The 14,696-nt window shown below is 34.2% G+C and overlaps 1 protein-coding gene and 1 long non-coding RNA gene across 5 annotated transcripts in view; one reads left to right on the top strand and one right to left on the bottom strand.

Moving 5' to 3' along the window:
• ppfibp2a (PPFIA binding protein 2a) overlaps positions 1-14,086 on the bottom strand; it is a 46,247-nt gene extending 32,161 nt beyond the window's left edge. For 2 of the 4 annotated variants that reach the window (XM_087293226.1, XM_087293228.1), the window contains exons 1-4: positions 13,869-14,086; positions 9,533-9,619; positions 8,041-8,154; positions 2,947-3,078 (exon numbers count right to left, since the gene is read on the bottom strand). In XM_087293226.1, coding sequence (XP_087149352.1) covers positions 2,947-3,078; positions 8,041-8,154; positions 9,533-9,619; positions 13,869-13,916 — 381 coding nt within the window. In that variant the 5' untranslated portion in view covers positions 13,917-14,086. The remainder of the gene's footprint in view (positions 1-2,946; positions 3,079-8,040; positions 8,155-9,532; positions 9,620-13,868) is intronic. The other 2 variants (XM_087293225.1, XM_087293227.1) reach the window with 1 other exon arrangement.
• LOC147832852 (uncharacterized) overlaps positions 1-14,696 on the top strand; it is a 148,203-nt gene that overhangs the window by 50,177 nt on the left and 83,330 nt on the right. The window lies entirely within an intron of this gene.

Raw genomic sequence — 14,696 nt, 5'->3', positions numbered from 1 at the left:
ATATATATATATATATATATATATATATATATATATATATGCCCTTCCAGCTGCAACCCATCACAGGAAAACATCCATACACACCTATTCACACACATACACTACGGACAGTTTAGCTTACCCAGTTCACCTGTAGTGCATGTTTTTGGACTTGTGTGGAAACCGGAGCAACAGGAGGAAACCTATTGTTAATATAAACCTGTTGTAGGAGCTAATTGGGATCATTTAAAATAGCAAAAAAGGGGCATTTTAAAACAAATCATGATAGAAATGTGAGTTTTCATATAAAACAAGTATTTTATAGCTATTTTCCAGGTCACTTGCTTAGTTTAATAGGATGGACAATTGCAGGATCATTCAATAGCATCATTTAACATCCCAAATACTAGCTAAGCAAACCGCAATATGAAAACATGCTGTCTTTTCCCGTCAGTTTGAAATCATCTTCTTTAGGGAAGCTCATTTTTCACTGACCCATTTCACACAAGCCAAGGTCTCAAATACTGTACAGTATAAGAGGCTTTGTTAAAGAGCCAAGCAAATTTCATTTTCCAGGATACACAGCATTGGTAATCATAACCTGAACTCAAACCAGTTTCCAATGTTGCGTTTGAAATAGCTTCATCGTCTGGGTACTAATCTTCAAAAACATATCAAGTGAACTCGTAATTTCTTGCATAAAGCTGTCATTAGCTGAGGAAGTTGACTTCCTGTGTGCACAATAATGGCTCTGTAACTTAAAATAACAGCAAAACATTCAATATGTCAGGCATCAGAAGCAGAAACAAAAAACTTTTAAAACCAAAGAATGCAATAAAGTTCTTAATATTCAGAAGTTGGACTTTTTTATTTTTAATTTTTAATTTTTTTTTATTTTTTTTGCAGCAAAGGAAGTGTTCTAATAAAAGTTTTATAGTTATGTACTGTGTCCAGCCTGTGGACAACACAACTTTTAAGAGAGATGTCATGTGACACCAACAGCATGGTGGACTAGATAGTAAACTGGCCTATCTATAGAGGCCAAGACCTCGTGAGAGAGAGAGAGAGAGAGAGAGAGAGAGAGAGAGAGAGAGAGAGAGAGAGAGAGAGAGAAAGGCATGTGACTGGAATGCTCACGAGCGGATTGGTGCCATTCTTTCACCGTATGAAGCACAGCAGTTGTCAGACGTCACGCTGAGGTCATTCTTAACACTCTCTCCATGCTAAAAACACTCTGGCTATTTGTCAGCTAGGTTCCACTTCTAAACCTCTCTAGACCATAAATTTGTTCTGTTTGTTTTGAATGAGGCCTGTTGTGTTTAAATTAAAGGTACACAACCACATAAACATGTACTGCTTATGCCAGCACATCGTAATGTTAGAGAAAAGGTATATTTTAGATCAACCGGTCCCGTACCGCAGTAGTATAACTCTGAGCATAGTAATTATATGAAAAATATAGCACACAGTCAATTAAAAGGCACACATTTGTTGACATAAGTTTAAATACTTATATAAGCTTAAGCACACCCTCAGTTGACCACAAACTTGGTTACACTTTATTTAGTCTGCTATAGACATTTTCTTGACTTTGAGTAGTGTTAATATAAAGTATGACTAACTATTAAATGTTATTAGATTTTTTATTAGTAGATTATAAATTTTAGAGCAGTAATTTGACCAACATAAACTCAATCCGAAAATGTAGCCCTGTATACATTTAGGGAGATCACAAAATATGTAGCCACAAGTATCTATGGCTGCATTTACTCTTTAAAATGAATGCTACGAGGTGACATGATGCTGTTACTTTTTGTGCTTATCAGCTGACCGCTTACCCCTGTTAATGTTTTGTTAATTGTTTTAATTTATTCCGGTATGACTGTTGATGCTTGTTTTAAGGCAATCTTGGGGGTCCAGTAAGGTGCTGTTTACAAATGAAATGTGTTATTATTATTATTATTATTATTATTATTATTATTATTATTATTATTATCATTATTATTATTACCTGCATGTGGACGGCTTTCCCACTGTTACCAGTTTGTTCAGTTAGCTTGCTACGTACATCTGCGGACTTGAGACGCAAAAAGGAGTTGACAACAACGACGAGATTGGGTAAGACAACAACAGAAGCCAAAAACTAAAATAAACAAGTAAATAACATGGTGAGAATGTTGTAAAATCTGAAAATGTGGTAAAAATCAGATGATGGCTTTTCTTTTTGTGGATTGCTTTTTAAACCTGTCGGTTAAGTTAAGGAAAGTGGATTGGAGGGTCAATCTGTGCTTTTGAAAACACTATTGTTTGGGTTTAGGAAGGAGGAGGATGGGTTAGTCGATCAGTCAGTCGACAGTGGCCTCTGGTGGATTTATGCGAGAACAGCAGGTGCAAATGGCACTCGCAAGAAAAATGTGAGATCTCAAAAAGTGTACTCAGCAGCCTCTGGTGGTATTTGCCGCTCTCCAGAAATGCATAGGGGTATGTTTTCAGATTGAGCCTGGCTTAAATTTGACACATTATTTAAAAAAATACTTTACTAATGTGGATCAACAGTTTTACTTTTACTTGAATATGTTTTTGGTTTACATTCCCACGTAGTTTCCATAGCTATTTCTTATGTATCTTAAATATTTCTAAACATGGTCATTCAAAAACTGTGAAGTAGTTTCTTTAAAGAGCTATTGAACAATCCATTACATCTTCATAATTATTACCATTATTAACTCAAGGCATCGAAAACCACATTTTGTTGGAAAAACTTCTGCAGAATTTGAACCTGTGCAACTAACAAAGTTTTGTTTATGTTATATTGTATACATAAATACACGTTTTATTCAGCACACACTTACATTTTTGCTCCTGAACGAATAAGCTTACCCCCTGAAAATTACTAAAAATGGCAATGCTCACAATTCAACTGTTCAACACTTTCACCAGCTGATTCTGACTTTATAAGAGTTGTACCTCAGCTTTATGTTGTCTCTCGGCACAGTTGATGTGTTTGTCCTCCATGTCCCCCAGCTTCAGTTTCAGACAGGACACTTCCTCCATCAACCCCAGCTTCTGTGACTCTAGAGAACTTCTGCTGAAAAACTCCTACAAGAGTCCACACAAAAACTTACATGTGAACACAGGCAAACAAGAAACTGCGCACTTGTTTGAGGGCACAGTCTGTTCGAAATATCTGTACTTTGCTGTCCCACAATGGCTAAATATACACAGGTTGTGAGGGCTATATTTACCAGCTCCTCTCACAGGGACTGACACATGAGAGAGAGAGTAAGACACAGACTGTGTGCTCTGACAGTGGTGGGAAAAGTATTACATTTGACAACAGTAAACAAAGGGTGTTAAAATACAGGGATTAAAAAGAATGTTTTATATCAAACACTGGACCAAAGTTTAAAATTAATGGATGAGACACCATTTTGGTTGCACTTTATTTTTAAAAGTCAATTAACATGTCAACTACTAGTCATTAGGAGCTTTAGGTTATGATGAGAATAGGTTGTAACTGCAAATTTACCTATATCTAGGAAAATGTATGTCAAGAATTTGGGGAAACTTTTAGCCAATGTACTGTTTAAAGTTTTTCGATATTAAAGTCTGCAGTTAGCATAAAAAATTTGACTCTGCAAACCTGTTAGAAACTGTATTGTCTCTTATAGGTTCTGTTAAGCACTTTAAAATGTGAATTCATCATTGAGTATGACTCAACGTTTCTCTGATTTAAAATACAACATTCAGCATTCAAATGGGTCAGACTCGCACATATGATATGCTCTGTGCGTAGCCTATGCGGGATGAAGCAGACCTGCATGCTGTGGGGGTTCATGTAATATAAACATAATAGCAGACATTTACGCCAAATGAGGTCAGATCACGGTACCGCTCTGTGAATCAATTGGTACCAGGCCACAGAAGAAATCATTAATTATTTCCGTTTTATTTATTATGTCTGAATGATGTTTTATTTAGAAAAATCTTTTATTTAGAAAAATTAGCATATTCTCTTGTTTACATGAGCGCCAAAATTTAACCCACAAGCAGCAACAACAGTAAGAAACAGACGCCTTTGGAAAATTTATTTTCTAAGGGAAAAAGTCCCAGTGAAGGACCCGCGAACTGCCAAGGAATAGATCCTCAACGCATTTGTCAACAAATCAGGTAAATCCACCATGTCTGTGCAAGAAGATCAACTGCTGGAGATCGCATATGACAGCCGTTCACATATCATGTCTTTTCTAGAGTTTGCAAAAAACCTGATAAAGACCATGTCGGTCGAAACGTTGTGATTTTGTAATATTGACATTAAAAATTTTTTGAGAGCTAAAGTGGCAGTGTGCCGATTTACTTTGAATCTTTTTCTAGAGTTTGCACAAGTTCATTATTTTCAATGGAGGTGCTCGGCTTGCAAGCATCCAGTTAAATCAATCCCGCGAGTGCACCGCCTGTCACAACAACTGACTAATCAAAATGATCAAATTTTGACCGGTCCATGGTAATAAAAATGCTTTTTTTCTATTCACCAAATAAAAACTGAGACAAGCTTACATTTTTAAATGTTCATATCTTCACACAGTGCTCAGCATATATAAGTACACCCCTCACAAATCTATGTTTTAAATTAATATTTTTCATAGGAAGCTATAAAATATCATATTTGTGTATATACATTAGATTAGTCAGTACTAAAGACAAATCTAGAGTTGATCTAACAAAACAACTTACGATAATGCTCCAAAAACTAGTACACCCAAATTTATATGTAATAGAAAAATGTTAAATACAATTTTAAAAAGAGGACAAATCCAAATAAGCAAAAAAAAAAAAAATAAATAAATAAAATAATTGACAAATGTAGTTTGTAGGTTGTAATTTTTATTAATATTAAAAATGTTAATTATTTTATTAATATTTTGATAGAATTTAATTGTATTATCTTTCAATTTCTAAATATGTTTGGTGACTAAAATATTATTTTCATAAATATATGTTTAATAAATATGTTTTGTTTAAATGGACCAAAAATACATTGCCTATATTGACTGAGAAATGGATAAAAATATCCACTTTCAAAAAGGGGTGTACTCAATTATGCTGAGCAATGTAAATACAAATTATGTCTCTGTTTTACTGCACACTAGACTTTAGATTGACTTAAGAGATCGATTCTAACATCTAAAAAATATTATTTTTTTAAAAAAATTGACAAATCCAAATTAATGTTAACTAATGATCTCTTAAATGACTGCATGCCACCAGCACTTAGAGCCCCAGATATAAGAGATTGGCTGTGTCGCTTTAGTGCCATTTAACTAGAAATATGGTTGATCTCTTACCATAAAACTTTGAGCACCTTTGGTGTAAAACATAAAAGCAGCCTTACCTTCTTTGATCAGAATAGTTAAACAAAGACACTGAACAGGTCTCTTTTTCACAACACAGAAGCTCGAAAACCAGTTTGAAATGTCAGTAGCTTGTCCTAAGGAGTTTTACGTGAGCTTTGAGACTTTCAAAAACGGCATATGGAAAATATTAGGCCCGTGTCACTGGAATTGGATTTGCCTTTGAAGGCCAAAACCTCAATGACCACAAGCACATGCCCTAAAAAGCTTCCCCTCTGAATGCTGGGGATTTAATCAGCCATAAGGCTTTCAAAGCAAAGGCGAGTTCAACAGAAATATGCAATTAGCTTATAAGGAAAATGAGATTTACAAGTAGAGGAATGTGAATTTAGCCCTTTAAACGTGTGCGTGCACTGTGTAAGAGCAGCAGCTATACCATTCATTAAGATTGAATCTAATAATTTGTCCTTTTCAAATGAAGCAGGTCTACTATAATGCCAAAGCCTCAAAACCACTCTTTGATTTTCTCACTTTTTTATTCATATATTTATTTGTGTTTGGACACAGTTCAAAATATATTTTCCCTTTCCCTCCACCTTCTCTGTCTGGATTATTAGAAAAGAAAAAGTAGGTTACTTGCTGTGAACCAATTCCCAAGCTAATTCCAATGCCCACATCAATCAGGCCTTGAAATACCACCACCACCACTTAATATTTGGGTTACCGGGGTGACGGGGCGATCAGTCTCCTGGAATCCTACCAAAGAATTTCCTCATAGATGCCAATGCTCCTTTGCAGACACATCAGGTGCAGATTATTCTACAGATGTGAGCCGGTGCCCTATTAAAGCTATCAGTTTGGTTCCAAAGAACAAAATTGAAAGAGACAATCTCAATACTAAATCTTTACGATATTCTCAGCTTTAAATATTTCTAAGTTCTCTGGAAAATAAAATCAATGTCACAAGGGTAAAGTTGAAGAGTTTGGATGCAAAGAACAAACAAAAGAAAATAATCTAAAGTTGAAATAAAACAATTCTCAGGCTGTTGTGTGTAGTAATTTTAATCCTAGTGTAAATCATAGGTTATTTCCCTTGGCTTCAAAGTGAAATAACTGATCGTAAACAAAGGAGGCTAGGAAAAATGCTTATTCTACAGCATTTTGCATTTAAACTCTTCAGTTTCTCGTTAGACATTCTGTCGATTGTATGTAAATTTCCAAATATACATGAACTAACTCTCATTAAAGTATGAGTAGGACATTCATAGACTGTTGATATAATAACGTAATAGTCAGACCATCTTTGGTATACTATCAAGATAACGTGTAAGCAGTCATGATAAACAAACATGAATGGTAGTTGACATGTAGCTGCAAAAGAAGATGTTACTAAACATGAAGCCTAAAAAAAATAAAATAAATAAAAAATAAAAAGTATTGTAAACTCCTATCAGAAAGACAAAGTTGTTTGGGTACGGCTTTTCATCTAGACATGTACCAAACAGAATAAGAAACTTGATTTTCCTGATCATGGTGATGCAATTTAAGCAGGATATTAGTCATAAACGACAGAAATAATGATGTAGGAGGAATGTTGTCACCTTGGAAATAAGTTTCTATCTGCTTTCTAAATGATTTTAAGATATTGAGCTTCAAAGTTTTTGAATTCCATATAGTAAACAATATATGTGTAGCAGTTCTCTTAAATACAATGACATGACAGAGACCCTAAATGTACTCTAAATGTGAATTCTCCAGATTCTCTTAAGTTTGCAAGTTGGGTAAAACAAACAGGGAAAATGCAGATAAAACTTTCTAATTAAAAAAAAAAAAAAAAAAAAAAACATCTTCCATTTGTAATTAGAAGGTTCTATCTGCCAAAGCATTAATTGAAGCATTATTTTCAAGAAATACAATCACAAAAATTATATAAATTGGTGTTGTAACAATATGTGAATGTTTGAGACATTTATAAAATTTTTTGCTTTTTGCTAAATGTATTTAATGTTTTAGGATGGACATTTTTCTTTTTCAAATTAAGTATACAAGGCTGTGCTAAATGTTTTATCCAGTGCAGCTGTTAATGTCATTAATATGACAATGTTTTATATGAACTATTGAATTATATTTATTGAATTAAATGTCCCATAGTTTAAATTAAGTATTTGTCGTTCAAGGCTTAATATCAAATTTAAAAAGAAATCAAACAATGAGCAAATGAGTTTAATAAACACTTAAAAAATGTTTCACTTAGTATATATACACAAATAAAAATAATTTACTTTTAATATACACATCTTTTCAGTTTCAGGTTTCTTCTCAATTTTTAGTTTAATTCTTCGCATTATTTAGTCGACTCTGATCTTGTGTTTCTTTCTGGTCTTTCCCACTAGCAATGGAGCAGTCTGGCAGAATGACAAAGAAAACTGGTCCTGATTGGTCCTTGTGCGTGCTTTTGAAATGCTGATAGACTCACAAAAAGAATCTTTTAGAGCCAAACTTGAGTTCAACTTGGTAGATAAAACTTTTTTTTTTCTTTTTTTTTTTAAATCCTGAAATGTAAACAACAATCCCATAATGTAAGTAAGATGTCATTTAATAAGCTTTGAATAACTCAATTTTGACAAAAATGGCAGATAGAACCTTATAATTCTAGGATGGCAATGTGTAAAGTATAATATTCTATTATGTATGTAAATGTTACCAATACCTGTTGAAGCATCTCCTCAGTGGAGTTCAGCTTGTGCTGATATTCCCCAAGAGAATTCTCCAGGTCTCTTATCTTCGCTCCCTGAGCCTCCACCTGATCCGTCAAAACACTGACCTGAGAAACAGGTTTAAATCAAGTTAGTTCAATTTAGATGCATCACCTAAGATAAAGCTGTCAATTTCTTTGCAGTTTTATCAAATTAATAATAGTCACACTACATAAATATATAATCGGTTGGATTAAAAACACTGTATTATACAGAGCCTCAGACAAATTAAAGCAATCCAATATCTTCTTGACAGCCTAGTTAATCAGGAATATACAGTCCAAGCACCTTTACTTACTGTCAAAAACCCAACAAGCCAGAACAAGACTAATCCTCAAAGCCCTGTCTGTTCCCATGAATCATTACAATTACACTGGCTTGGATAGGCGCACTTTGTACACATGTAGCACAATGGCTTTCTTCGGTTATTTGATATACTACAACTGAAACTTTTCTTATGAAATATCGTTATGAAACTGACATTTAGCTGTTTGAGATGTTTGAACATATACAGTACTATAATCCATTTATGAATGGTTTCCTAAACAAACATCTTACTGCAGATGTTGCAATATATTCATACAGTATAACGCAATAGTAAAATGTCCATTTCCAGTTACAACTGAGGTATGCAGAAACCGTGAAGCAGATGGGCTAGACCAGGAACAGAGGACCAGGAACAGGAAACTGAGGCTACAATTTGCCCATGCTCACCAAAATTATACAACAGAAGATTGTAAAAACGTTGCCTGGTCTGATGAATTTTGATTTCTGCTGCGACATTCGGATGGTAGGTTCAAAATTTGGCATTAACATAATGAAAGCATGGATGCATCCTGCCTTGTATCAATGGTTCAGGCTGGTGATAGTGGTGTAATTATATCAGGGTTATTTTATACTACTAACTCAAACATTTAAACATACTACTTAAACTATTTAATATAACTATTTAATCATTTTAACATTTTTAAATATATTAAGCAGAGCTATAAAAATGTACTATTCATGTGACCATACTGAATTCATACACTATCTAAACTGTTTTGGTAATACCATTTATTTTAATATTACTGTACTGGGATATTAGTAGACTTCTTGAACTATTGGTCATACCTTACAATAAGGTGTCATTAGTTTATGTTAATATATTTAATAACATAAATTAATAATGAACAAAACTTGTACAGCATACATTAATATAGTTCAACATTTACTAATGCATTCAAAAAATCCAAATCCATGATGTTAACATTATTAAATTTACTGTAAGTTAACATAAACTACCAATGGACAACTTTATGTTCATTCATCTTATTCTACCAATGTCAGTCAGAAAGTCTACTTGTATGCTAACAAAAATAATTCAGATCAGTAATATGTATCTTTTTTTTTTTTCACACGCACAATGTTGAAGCACATTTGAAAAAAAATGTTGTAAGATTTTACCTGTAACACAAGTGACTCTTTATCTCCTTCTAGACGAGACAGTCGCTCCTGGTAGGTCTCACCGTTGCATGCGCTGTGCACGTTGACCTGTAGTTCACATGTGGCTAGAGTTATGCTTACAATCAACAGAGATGAAAGCGAAACCCTATAAACAATGAAGCAAGGCCCACAGCTACCTGAACAGATGGCAGTGTAACAGAAACTTGTTTATAGATCCCAAAATCCAATTTGATTCTATTTCTTTTGAATATGTCACAGGGTGTTAGCAGAGCTTTACTTTACCCAACCCACATATTGTTTGAAAAAGAAATTTCTTAAGAGGTTTATTTCCTAATCAGGTTTTTGTGCACAGGCTCCATGCAGTAATGCTGAGAGACTTATGACTAGTACTGTTTGAATATGTCATATGATTGTATTTTTATTTTTTTATTTTTATGTATTAGGAAATGCATCTTCCGGTAAAAATACATACATAAAATAAATAAAGTAAATTGTTAATTTTAATTAATTGGCAGTCCATTCTGCTGTAGCACTGAGTGAGTGAGTGAGTGAGTGAGCGAGTGCGTGAGTGAGAGAGAAAGTGAATGTAAAATAAATAAAAAATGTTGATCAAACATTTGTTTATAAGATGAACTTGCAGTTGTTCAGTATTTAGTTAAAAACAGTCAATTAACCCACACTGATTTCATTGATGATTGATTTGCATTAATAAGCTCAACAGAAATGAGTGACATTGCTGTTGACATGTCAAAGATATATATATATATATATATATATATATATATATATATATATATATATATATATATATATATATATATATATATATGTGTGTGTGTTTGTGTATACAGTATATGCAAATATTTAGGATGCTCCGTTCGTTCGGCTAGAGATTGGATTCGGCTGATAATCACATTTAATGACTCGATCAATACTATAATATCATGAAACAATTGCAAGTGTTATGAGTTTACAAACAGAAGAAGACATAAGTGCGCACCTAGGTTATATACCTAGGTTACAAGCTAAAACACCAGAGGGGGGAAATGATGTGTGGGGGGCATAAGCGATTACTGTGCTCCTAACACAGCAGCTAAAATACATACAGATGTAGTGCAACCACTGTTTAAAATTACTTTTGGCGAATGACGCGAGTGATGGTCTTTTAGTTGCAAGTGTAACCTTTGCATGTCCATTGTTTTGAGCTGCTGTAAAGTGAGTAGAGCGATCGCCCCTATTTAGTGTCCAATGGAATGATCTCTCCCAGAAGCTCCGCTAATCTCCCACTTATTCATAGTGGCTCTGTGACACCCGCAGTTTAGTAAAAAATAAATAAATAAAAATTCATAGCAACGAGAGTGAATGGGCAAGTTAACAAATTTCGAGAGGCACAGTGATGTTCTAAGCATTACATTGGTTAGGTAAAATGAATAGAGCAGTAATCACTGCAAATCTCTATTATTTTCTTTAAAGCTGCTTCTGACAGTGACATGATCACACCTAAATGGTGTAAAAGACATGTTTAAAGGATAATTGGCAAAAGGATAAAAGAATAAATTTCCAATTAAGTATCCCTGCAGGCACTACAACATACCCCAAAGTTGTGGGGATGTTGAATTTTGTTTGGAAATGAAAATTGGGTTAATGTTAGAACCCAACAATGACACCAATGTCCTACCTAAAATTAACCAAATATCAACGTCTAATCATGTTACACCTTGACATTGTGTAAACGTTACCACTATGACATCTGTCAGACATTGGATTTTGATAACTTTCTAACACAACCTAGAATCAACCAAATATTAACGTAATTTGACATCGTTTTTAGACTTTAAAATAGCGTTGTCCTTAAACTGGCTAGATAACTGGATTTTGATCACCTGACGTCATGACCTTAATCTAACCCAATATCAACGTCTTATGATTTTGTGTGCTTGCTGGGATCATACTTAGAGTGAAAATGTGCTTAATGCATTATAAAGCTTGTAGCATTAGAATCGATACTCAGTATCGGCCGATCACCAAAACGAACCAAAACCAAAAGAATCTTCAATTCTTCACCGGGAGACGAACTGTCCAGCAATTTTGTTTTATTTTCAAACTACTTCACTATATTGACTTTTAGCTGCCCTATAGGATCAGCAGTATTTGATTAAGAAGCTATAGGCTCTACATAACACTGGGAGGGGTTATCACTTCATATTACTGCATACATTTCCTAGCCTCCTTACCTTGCATTTTAGCTTTAACCCTATATTATTCAAGATAATAGAATGACTGAGATAAAATTAGGAAAAGAAAATTATTTTTTATATTGTGATTGATTGATTGATTGATTGATTGATTGATTGATTGATTGATTGATTGTGTTATTTCAAAAGCAAAATATCAAGCTAAATCTCAAAGCAATGTAATAATGGTTTTGTCACTGTTTTGGTAGTTGTTGGTATTTAGACATAATAAGCTTTAAAATACAGACAAATAATACACAACTATGGTTTTGTTTTAAATGGCCTTATTTACTAACATGTATGGTCCTACTGCGATATGGGCAAAGTTTGGCCCAGGTATAGTGGTATAGGTGGGTTAAGGTGTAAGGGATGGGCAACAGTCTATTTTTAAATGTAATTACATAATAAATGTAATTACATGCTAATGAATGTACAATGTAAAACCATATAAGAACATAATAAGTGCATTGTAGTAAATTATTGTTAATTTAAATATAAATACAGCTCACACTTTCTTTTTATTTATTTTCTCACAGCCCCATGAGCAAAATGCATTCTGCAGCTTAATGATGACGTAATTATCATTCAACTCCCTAACAGCGTCACCTTGCTAATCATCAAAATCATTTAAGAGACATGCGAGTGCTGAAAAATTGATAATGAAAAGTGCAAAGGTGGTGCTAAAAAGGCCAGAATTTAAAAAAGCTAAGTATATTTTTCATCAAAACCAGTGGCAGTAAGAGTACAACATCACATAAAGATGATGGAAGTTAATGTTAAGCTAGTTAGGAGCAGTGCAACAATGTCTGCAAACCACAGTACCAAACGTGTTCTTGTACTGTAGCTCTTCAGCAGCAGCAGCCTCTTGTCCAGTTTGCTGCTTACAGTGAAGAGCCACCAGTCATGAGCTTAACACACCATGAATCTGACATAAGATGAACAGAAATCTAAAAAGGAGAGAACAAGATTAAGCCATCAATAGAAAGTAATGCTCTGGTTGAAAGAGTCTTGCAGATAACAAGAGCAACACTTGTTTTATTCTTTACTTGTGTGTCCGAGGTTGATGGCATTAGAGGAAGATATTACGAAACGCACCACCATAATAGCACTTTGCGTTATGATGTCGCCGACCCGAGATCGAACCCTTACCTGAGTAATTTTTATTTATTTTTTTCTTCATTTTTAGTGTTAAGACATATAATACTGTTTGGGTTACTTATATACTGTAGGTGTACATATTTTATTTTATTGTTTTGTGTGTGACCACCGTTACAAAAGACTGGATATCAATAAAGAATTATATAGAATATATATTCAGATATTGCAGGAAAGAACATTGTGATGTTTTAAAGAACAGTGTTGGAGTTTTAGCTACCCTTTAATGATCTCATAGTTATGAAAAACATTTGAAGTTCTAAAGCAGCTGTGTCCTTGAAAAAGACATGATAGTGTCATTAGAAACTGAATTTGAAATGACATTATTTTAATATAGTCAGTCGTAAACTCAGTTGGGCTGGTTCAAGGCTTGAAACTCCAAGGCTTAAAATGAGTCCCTCTCTGGCCCTGTTGACATGTACTTGCAAAGTTTCTTAGTCAGTTAAATGTCCATTGAAGGAGCAGTATCAGCAGATATTAAGCAGACAGTCCACTTATATTCAAAGGGACCATCAATAAAGTGTTACCTAAGTACATAGTAAATAAGTACCTTATTGGAAAGTGGGACCATAAAAACACATGCACACACATTGAAAAATATAGTAAAACACTATACTGGCAGACTATACTGGGACTGCACAGCATCACACAAACATAAAATAATGTCTGTGGACTTTATTATTCAAACATATAGCTAAAACATATTTAATAAAGTTATTACAATTTAATAAACCATTTAAACTGCTAGCAGGAGTATGCATCTCATTTGATGTTACCTGTCCCAGCTATGTTATCCCTCAAAATTCTAAACCTAGAATGAGAATAATATTCTTATGAGCCCTAATTCAAGGTTATATCTGCTTATGAAGCGGTTCTTAAAGTGTTCTTTGTGTATTTGCCAATTGGTAAAGTTAGAATCTAAGAACAGAAACAGACAGCATGCTTACCTTTTTTAACCATGCAAAATGTTTGTAAAAATCAACGTCCCCTTCCATTTTGCTTGGCCATTATAAGATCCTTCAGTCTGATACTACCACTAACACTTTACACTGAAATAAAGGTATATTTCTTTTCACCTTTAGAGTACACACTACAAGTCTCCTTCTTTCGTCTGGATTTAGCCTTTGGTTTAAGTTCCTCAGCATCTGGTTTGGAGCAGCGGTCTGTAATATCAGGCTTCACTCCTGCCAGCTGCTCTTTTTTTATTCCCTCCCTTTTCTCCTCCTATACTCTCCTCCTCCTCTCTTTTTTCCTTTGCCAAACCATTTTTTTTCTTTTTGTTTCTAAACTTATTCTTCCCCTTTTGCTCTCTTTTATTAATAAGTGCTGTGTTTAGAGGCTTTCTGTGGGGGGAAAACTCTCAGACACACGAAAAGAATATGCATGGATTGTGCAAGATGGGTGCCCCAGAGAAGTAGTACCCCTCAGAGAGGCCACAGCGTCCACTTGAGAAGTAGTACATCCTGCACTGTATTGAATGTGTGACAGTGTCAAAACAAACTGGGCAGAATTTACCAGCAGGACATTTCCTGACATGAAATTAGCTGGGCAAACCTCATGGAAACATGAGGGTGAAGTTTTTATCCTGACACACACACATACACACTCACTAACTCCAATAAATTAAAAAAAAAAGTTTTAAGATATTTGAAAGAGAAGACTTTCAGATGACTCCAATTTATTAATTATCAGCCTGACACTTTAGCTTTTGCTGAATTTGCAGGATTGTAGGCTGGTTTAAGTGACTAAAACCCTCTGTAGGTTGTCCAGAACAG

Source organism: Danio rerio, chromosome 18 (assembly GCF_052040795.2).
Source record: "Danio rerio strain M-AB ecotype USA chromosome 18, GRCz13ab, whole genome shotgun sequence".
In the NCBI taxonomy this organism is placed as follows: Eukaryota; Metazoa; Chordata; class Actinopteri; order Cypriniformes; family Danionidae; genus Danio; species Danio rerio.
This window is presented reverse-complemented; position numbering and strand designations above follow the sequence as displayed.